At 40.2% G+C, this 9,286-nt stretch overlaps 1 protein-coding gene across 1 annotated transcript; it reads right to left on the bottom strand.

The window, feature by feature from the left end:
* Nucleotides 1–385: 385 nt before the first annotated feature.
* LOC104419451 (disease resistance protein RGA2) lies at nucleotides 386–8,381 on the bottom strand. Its single transcript, XM_039306228.1, has 7 exons — nucleotides 8,264–8,381; nucleotides 6,487–6,686; nucleotides 5,615–6,347; nucleotides 5,096–5,515; nucleotides 4,506–4,754; nucleotides 1,213–4,395; nucleotides 386–905 (listed from the first exon to the last, which is right to left on the bottom strand). Exons 3-7 carry the CDS (start codon nucleotides 6,330–6,332, stop codon nucleotides 844–846), a joined length of 4,632 nt encoding a protein of 1,543 aa, XP_039162162.1. The 5' UTR covers nucleotides 6,333–6,347; nucleotides 6,487–6,686; nucleotides 8,264–8,381; the 3' UTR covers nucleotides 386–843.
* Between the last annotated feature and the right edge of the window lie 905 nt (nucleotides 8,382–9,286).

Consider the following 9,286-nt stretch of genomic DNA (forward strand, 5'->3'; position numbering starts at 1 on the left):
TCGAAAGGAGAATAAAATACGTGCTCGGCTTATAGCTTAGTGGTTGTCGTCGAAGTCCATGAAGTGATATGAGCGCGAGACGATGATGCGATGATGGTTCCGGGGCTGGTCAGGAGAGCAGTCTCTACACGGTGACGTTGGCTTCTTTCCGTTCAACGAAATATCCCGTGAACAGGGGAGGACAGAGGCCAAAAACCAGCACCTCGGATGGATGAAGATGTACGGGAAACTCGCGAGTAGCACTGATCAAAATCAACATGCCTCTGATCACGAATGCGATGGAATGAATGCACAAACCGTGTGGAGTCGGTGATTTCGGTTAGGGATCGAGTTCTACCGTTATTGGCAAATTCGGTCCCTGAAATTCTTTATGAAATGCAATGACAATCTAATCACAAAAATTGAGGTTTCAATAACTGAAGCTTGCTCAGGGAGCTAAAATATACATGAATATATTGAATAACACAAAATGCCTATCCAATCTATGGAATTATGAATCGGAGTTGTTAGCTTGCGATGCCGTGTGAGGGGGCAAAGCAAACTTCGACCCTTTAATTTGGGCTCCTTCAGGGCCGTCGTGAGCTGCCCAAGATTTCCTCCCAGAAGGCAGCATTAGGCGTGCTCCTTCAGCGCCTACTTCCGACGCTCCTTTACCCAGGTCCAGGTCCAGCCCTGCCCGCCCAACATCTCCAAGTTCGGCTGTCTTGTGAAAGACCTCCGCCGGTACGGCATATGAAGAAAAGTAATTCTTATGGCAACTTGAAAGTTTGCAGAAAAGCATGTAATTAAAATAGCAGCTGAATGTCTTTTAGTAGGACTTCTTCGAAAGCAGCATCGGGGGATTCACTTCTTCTTGGCAGAAGATTCTCCCAAAGCCAGTGTTAGAGCTACACGACTGTAGTACTCTGCATGAATATAAAAAGAAGAGCTACTACATCTTCATAACGATTTTTAAGCAATTGCTGGAGATACGATTCGATTTGATTCTGAATCTAATTCTGATTACGGACTAATTGATTCGATCAATTGGTAAGATTAGATATTTAGAACGTAAAATACGAAAACGTTATCTTACATATTTTTTCCTATTTTATCTTTTTAGTATTATAAATAGGCTGAGCACATGTGCAATTATGTAGCTATATAATCCATAATTCCTTCAATATTTTTCAATTTCTATCAGGAATGAAGGTAATTGTATCGATAACTCACGAGAATTGCGCCGGCCTTCTAGAATATAATTACCCATGCGGAAATGGAGATGAGATTGAAGAAGATCCTGAGCATTGGGATGATCCCATATCAGCGACTTCCACTTTTCCTCACTTTCCACCACAATAAGCGGAAGGTCCTCAATATCACGGAATCGCAATTGCAAAGGAATCCTGTTCAACTCTAGGCATCTTATCACCGTCAAATGTTCCATGGAATCGCAAGTTATTGGGACTTCACATATGCTCTTTAGCTGAGGTAGATCGCATAGGCACAAGGAATCCAGCTTTGAGAGAGAAAATGAAGATTGGGAGGATGAAGGAATGTTGTTTGCAGGAGTCATTGTGCTTCCTTCTTGGTCTTGTCCCGCTCTACTTATCATCTCCACCATTCCTTTACAACCTATGGCACGTATACTTTGAAGATTTCGGAGATGGAGCAGCCACTCATGCGAAAATAGCTTTCTCATGTTATGGCAATTGTCTACCATAAGCCTTTCCAAAGAAATCTCTTCAATTGACATGTATGGGGGAGGATCTCCTATTATCTCCTCCATGTTCTCACAATGGTATACTAAGATATTTCTCAAGTTAGAGAAATGGGGCAGCCACTCAGATTCCACCACTCTCTTCATTTTATCACACTCACAAACAATAATATTTTCTAGACTAGGGAAGGCGGGGGGCTGATGTGGAGGTAGTGATGTAACTGCTACTGTTAGCCCCACCATTTCCTCACATTCCCTTATTACTATCTCTCGTAAGTGCGGAAGGTAGAATTTAGGCCCATGCCCAAAGAGATACTTCAGTTTCGGACATTTTTTTATTGTCAAAACCCTAAGGCTTGGGAAGAGGGGAAGGGTAGGGTTTGGGCCAAGGGATTCATGGATGTCGATTATTTTTTCATCTTGTCCTCCACTCAGTACACACAAGTTTTTCCATTTGACTATTTTTAGCTTCTCAAGGTTTTCAAATAGACCCACGTCAGACAAATTTGTTGTACCGTCACAGTTGGTTGCTCTCAATACTTGCACATCTTGGGGAATCAAAATACAAACGCCATTGCCACTGCCATCCCCTTCCACGCTCACAATAGCATGACTCCTCCTCTCAATGTGGACACCCCTCTCACAATTCCCAAATTGAGCGTCATCACTTACTTTCATATAATCCTTCAATTCTTCTTGACCCACTTTGAGATTGTAATAGTGAAGGTTATTTCTCTTCTCAAAAGCTACCCTCACAAACTTGTTGAAATCATCCACATCTTCAAAGCAGTATACAAGTGTCTCCAATGCCCACAAGTTTGTAATGTCTTCTCCATTTGCTACCTCAACTTTAAGATATTGCAAGTTTTGCAAAGCCCCCAGTGTTCCTTTGGGTAATCTACCTATGCATGTATGAGAAAGGTCAAGGTATCTCAAATTCACTAGCATTTCCAGACCCTCAAGCGCTTCAACCCTAGCACAGCCAAAAATGTCCAACTTTCTCAAAGATCTGAGCTTCCCTAAATGAGGGATACGGCGCAATTTCTCACATTTTCTAAGTAACAATGCTCTCAAGTTTACCAAGTCTGAAATGGAATCTGGAAGTTCTTTGAGGTAACATCCACTCAGGTTTAGAACCTTTAGCCCCCATAATTGTTTGAAGAAAGAGTCGGGGATGACCAACTCATAGGACGAGTTTTTATTCAATAGAAAAGTTGATAGTTTAGGACAATTAGGGGACATGTTCAAGGGAAATTCTTCAATATAATTCTCCATCAAAGAAACTTTCTCCAAAGCATCTGTCCAATATTCTTCAGATGGTATCCTCCGTAACCCCTTTCCTGCTTTTACAATCGAAGTCACACTCATGATGTGCAATGCCATATCTCTAATCAAATCGTGCATCTTCATTGTGCTCTCATGAACTTCCAATAGGCAAACATTTGCCAGTTTTTTCAATATGGTGAGGCCTCTAACATATTGTTTCTCCCTTGTATTCAAACGAACAATCAATCCTTGGTCAATAAAGAATTCTATCAACTCGAACTTATCAATTTGTTTATCTTCTGGATAAAGTGCACAAGATAGGAAACACCGTTGGACTTCATGATTACGAAGGCGATTATAACTGAATTCTAGTTTCTTTAAGACCCCATTTTCCATATCTGTTTGCCCCATATCTGATTCTCTCAATTTCTCCAAGCAATCATTCCATTCATACACATCGGTAACTCCTCGCATGCTTCTTGCCATTGTGATGATTGCAAGTGGCAATCCCGCACATTCTTGAACAATGGACTTTATAGCTATTCTAGTTTCCAAATCATGGGCCACTTTTGATCCAAGCTCCTCCAAAAATAAACTCTCAGCTTCTACATGAGATAGAGGTTCTATTTTTATCATTTCTTGACATTGCATCTGGCAGCATACCTCGAAGGATCGAGTGGTTAAGACCAACTTAATTCCATCTGTGATTCCCACTTCTTTAAGATCAAAGCATTCCCACACATCATCAAGGATCACTATAGATTTGCCTCTTTTTGTTAAACAATCGCACAACATTGCTGCTCGTCTTCTCACATCCTTTTCTTGTAGTGTGCCCAAATCTAGTTCCTTTGCAATGGCGTCCTGCAACTTTTGTGTGTTGAAATCCTGTGACACAGTGATCCATAACATGTTGCCATAGGTTGCTTCTTCAAGGAGTTTGTTATGTATGTGCACCATAATAGTCGTTTTACCAACACCTCCCATTCCATAAATGCCTAGTCGGGATATTTGATTCCCTACTAGGAAGTCCAAAATCTTTGTAGTATTTCTCCGAAATGCCTCCCCCACCATCTTTTCTTCTAACAATTTATTGACTTTGGTCTCTATCGCCTCAAATAGTCCTTTGTCTTGTCTCATAAGGTCTTCTGCTTCATGCATCAGTATATATACCTGTTGATGTGCTGGCAAACAATCCTCACTTGCTGCTTTAGGACAATCATTTCTAAGCTTCTCCACATTCGCCAACCAATTCGCAACTTCCATTCTCGGCTTCTTAAAGGATAGAGATGCAGCAAATTCTAACTCATCCCTTATGCTAGCTTCTTTTCTATAGAGTAGTTCCAATTTTCTTTTCAAATCTCCATTCTCTTCAAAGTTGTTGCCTATGTTTGGATGACTCATCATAGACGCCCCCTCGTTCGTATCTAGTTCTGCAGTTTAAAAATTCCATCGGTTAGAGTCTCATGATAGCATTCTTGCTGCCCCATAATAATGTGACATGGTGATACATAAGGATTAATTTTTGTAAATAACCATAGACCTGGTAATATCGATGGGCCTATCAAGCCTGTTCCACAAGGTAGAATAAGAGGAGGTGGAGGAGCATTATTTGGAGCTTGTGATGATGGTGGCATACACGGATCCATGTCCAGTGGAGTTTGTGGGTGACATGTGACTAAATGGTTTTTCCATGATGATGATGATGATGATGGCAAGGTTGGATTCCGATGCGTTGTCTTGGGATTATTGGATCGATGTGGAACAATTTGATGTTGAGGGCGCATCGAATCTGCTTACAATAAAATATTCAAGTGTAAGATTAATCAACATTTGGACTTTCAAATCAAGCCATGGGTAAACAACATCCAGATACTTGATTACGCAAAATATCTACAATGAAAAAACAATATCCGCAAAAGTTAAATATTTTGATGAAAGGGACAGTGCTATGAAAAGGAAGTGATATTAGACATATGGAATATGCAATGATGCTAGCATGTTCCTGATTGGAGAACCCCCGGTGATATCTTGTTTTAAAACACATCATATGCTAGATTTCGATAAAATAATGTGGAGATATTTAAGGGTCTAACGGAACCATAGCAGTGATGTAGATTAATCCAGACACACCGTGTGATGATGATGGGCCTATTGCATTTGTTGACGCTGCTGGAACTAGCAAATCAAGGACACTTGAATGTTGTGATGCAATCGAGGGATCTATGTCCGTTGGAGTTCGCGAAGGAAACTGACGGATATCATTCCCATCTTCCTTGTCACACCTTGGGGGAAGTTGACTAGGATGTTGGACAGGATCCACTTCCACTACACACGGTTGACCACAATCCTGCCAACGATTTGCACCGTCCACATCAAGGGATGAATCAATTTGTAATGATGATACCACTGTCGGATTATGCTGTTCATTCATTTGTATTTCCTCGGAAGTGTTTACAATTTCATCACGAGATTCAGGAAGATTCTCCAGCAGAGAGTGGTGATTATTTGACCAATTTGTTGAATGTAGCAGTGAATCTGGAGTGATTCCATCTGCAAATTGTTCGTCAGAGCTTAGATATTGTTCCTTTGAATATTAGGGAATGCTGGTCGTAGTTATGTTAATGAGTAGAGGAATGGGTAAAACATCACCTCCAATGAACTCCTGCAGCTCGTTTGACATACTGTTGCCAAGGACTTGATCATTTGGGAATGATGATAGCCCTCTTGAACCTTGTTGTTCCCTTTCGGATTCAAGATGAGTTGGTTGCTCAAGAAGCGCTGCTAACTCAGTAAAATCAAGAGAAGGTGAAGCCGACGAGTCCATCGGAAGTTGCTGGAGAGATGAAGCAATTTCATTTCCATGTGCTGCATCCAACCTATGGTTCGATAGATCAGGTTGCTGGGAGGTATCTAGATTATCCAGAGGCATATCACCAATCAGCAAGGACACTTGATCCTGAGGGCATGCTGAAGCACTACCAATTCCAGTGGACCTATGGCAAGATGGTTGCTGTGGCGCGCACCGGGGTTGATTAGAGTTCTGCGTGTCATTGGGATTCGACGCATCGTCACTTTGGAATACAATTTGACTTGCGCCAAAAACTATTCTTTCCGTTCCTTCACCCGATGCGCCTCTCGTGCTTATATCCAACGCACTACCTTTACCTTCAATTTTCTGCAAGGCTTCTGATCTCACATGATGATCAACTTTCTCACAACCTTTAATACCATAACGCGGAATTCCAGCGAGATGCGCCCGGATCCTTGTAGCACTTCCGCCATACTTGTTGCCGCAAAACTGGCACTTCCACTTGTTGTTCTGCACATATTCCACATACTCACGAAATCGATCTAACTCCCTAGGCATTCTTTTTGCGGTTACCTACAAAGAGGACATGACATGAAAAACAGAGACAATGCCCAGCAAAAGCACAGAACAGTTAAAAATAGATAAGATCAATAAAAAAAAGATGCATATAGAAATGTAAAGGATTCCTAAGTCATGTTAACAGTTTGCTGACCAGATAGACTTGATATCGATGCAAAATCCTTGAATCCTCTTAACAGAGCCAAACTATCACACCCCAAATCCTATAGGGATGAGAGGAAAACACAGCCATCTTTTCCCTAAAGGACACAGCCTCACACTATACCCCAAGTATCCAGCTCCCAATAGTTCTTGCGATAGTGCTCTCGCTCTATTGAACACTAACTGAGGCACCTGAAAAACATTATAAGAAAAAGGAATAAGCTACCATGGTCCAGTGAGTAATATTTTCTTCTTAGTAGATTGAACTATCACTATGTACTTTAAACACAAATATAACTCACTAATAAACCTTCAAGACCAAAAATGCAATATTTCTTACTTTAACATAATATGTTCAAGACAGAAATATTCAAGATGATAGCAAATAAATATCAATGGTCCAACCCATTAGTCGATATCATAAAAATAAACGTTGATGGTTCATTCCACCAATCTCATAAAACACACGTCAACGGTTCATTCCATTGGTTAGTCTCATGCTGCACATCAATGGTTTATCCCATTGATCCATCTCATATGAAACTATACATCAGTAGTCCATTCATCGATCAATCTTTTGCTCAAGTATCAAACCATGGTCATGTATAACACTCGTGACAATGCGATGAAGATTCCTCTCTTGGTTAGGTTTCCACCTACTATTAGTTGGTGGCTCGACCCACAAGGATATCTAAGATCAGTATCGCATATCCACAAGCCCCTCACTAGGCTCACATCGATATTGAGCATTAACACCAATCCATAACAACCTCCACAATTCACAAAGCCAAATCAAAATATAAGTTCCATAAATCAAAATATATAATCTTTCTGCAACACGGCTTATTCATCATAAATATTTTTCGTATAGCATTTCTCAAGTCATTTCAGAACTTGTTTCTTAAACTAAAATAAATTTCACATACCTTTTCACAACACATTTCAAAAACCAAGTTCACCAATCAACAATTATATACATATAACCTTTTGCAACAACTTTGCAAAAAGATTTGGCAAACCATTCACAAATACCAAATTGTAGTACATGCTCGATCTAGATTTTATGCAACAAGACATGCTTTATACACCAAATCTCCATAACTTTCAAGACATGCATTTACAAACTCATAGAAGAAATAATATCATTTACCAGGGAAGGCCAAAAACCAACTTACGCTATTTATTCGAATTGACACAGTTGAATTCCTAACAAATAATCGAAAAGCAATATCAAAGACCAAGTAAAATGATATTCTAATGAACGACTCGACTATACCACGCCTATTTGTCGATAAAACGACACCTACGCACCAGCGGGAAATTTGCCTATAGCATAAACCTAATGTTGTTCGCTAAGCATAGCCCGCGTGCTAAATTCCATCGCATCATAACTTCCTCCACAAAATTTTGTTTCAAGCAATCTTATAGTCTTTAGAAAGTGCTCTTGATGTACTACAACAACCCCAACTCAGCTGCCTCAAAACCTCACCAAAGAGGGTTAAAAATTGGGCCCAAAGTTACTGTTTGGTACTGTTCTAGAATGCGCGCCAAACTTGAAAATTCGGTTCCAGACAAACTATAAGCTCAAATCACGATCTATAAAATGCTATAACTTCAAAACACCCTAAAATATCATTTCTAGAAAAAAAAATTTGTGCTCAACGACTCAAAAATCGGATTTCGCCACTCAAATATCCCAAAAATCTGAATTTGAAGCCTTAACTGCGACGATTCGCTCAAATAGATGATTAGAGGCTTCAGTCACTTACCGGCGTTGCCAAACTTAGTTGAGTCGGCTTTGTGAGTTGCACGGATCCCGAGCACGTGAAATTTTTCCCCTTTCTCCTTTCTCCTTTTTCTTCTTTCTCGGGGAGCCCTTTTTCCCCGTTTCTACCGTGCTCTTCTCTCTCTCCCTTCCTCTCTTTTTTAAGCTGAAGTGCACTCTTTTTCCTCTATTTTTGACCACTCAACTCTTCGTCTCTTTCCTTTTTCTCTCTAGCGCGAGCTCTGGGGCTCTTTTTCATTTTGAACCAAGCAACCCCTTTTGCCCCCACCTTTGGTGACTTTTCGACGATCGTTTTTTTTTTAAACGCCGCATACTACACAAATCTCCTGAGTTGTGTATGCCAAAGTACAGATATCTCTCTCCTTATTTCACCAGGAACAAAACCGAAGGTAGAGAGAGATACACTAGATCTACACGGGAAATTAACAAAAGAAAGTTAGATTATACTTACCGAAAAAAGGGAGGAAAACTTCTGGATTATCTGAGCAGGAGAACACGCCTTCGAAGGAGAATCTCAAGCAGCCCTGTGGATCCATAGGAGCATCGAGAGTGCAAGGTAATTGTCTCCATGTCACTGTCGTCAAACGGGGTGGACGGTCCTACTCAAGAAAACGCGTTCACCGTTGACATAATTTCAGCTTTGGCTGTAAGGAAACTAATGTGCAGCCAAGAACTTTTGAGCCTACTTATCTTTTTTTTCCCCACCCGAAATAGTACAAATTACATAAAGATTTTTAAAAAGCAGTGTATCAAATGAGGTGGAAAACTATTATTGAACGTTGAAATATGGTTATTCGGGTTGAAATATGGTTCACTTAATTGCCAAATTCTCTAAGCTTTTCAAAGAAAATGAAAAATTAAAAAAAAAAATAACTTATCCCAAAAGGCTACCGCACTAGGAATGATTTACATTGTATTTGTTAAGAAAACCTAGGAAGTAATGCTGCTTATTTACTGTCCATAAATATTGTCTCAAGTTTAGAACTTTACCGACACTAATCATTTA

The sequence above is a fragment of the Eucalyptus grandis genome, chromosome 2 (genome assembly GCF_016545825.1).
Source record: "Eucalyptus grandis isolate ANBG69807.140 chromosome 2, ASM1654582v1, whole genome shotgun sequence".
In the NCBI taxonomy this organism is placed as follows: domain Eukaryota; kingdom Viridiplantae; phylum Streptophyta; class Magnoliopsida; order Myrtales; family Myrtaceae; genus Eucalyptus; species Eucalyptus grandis.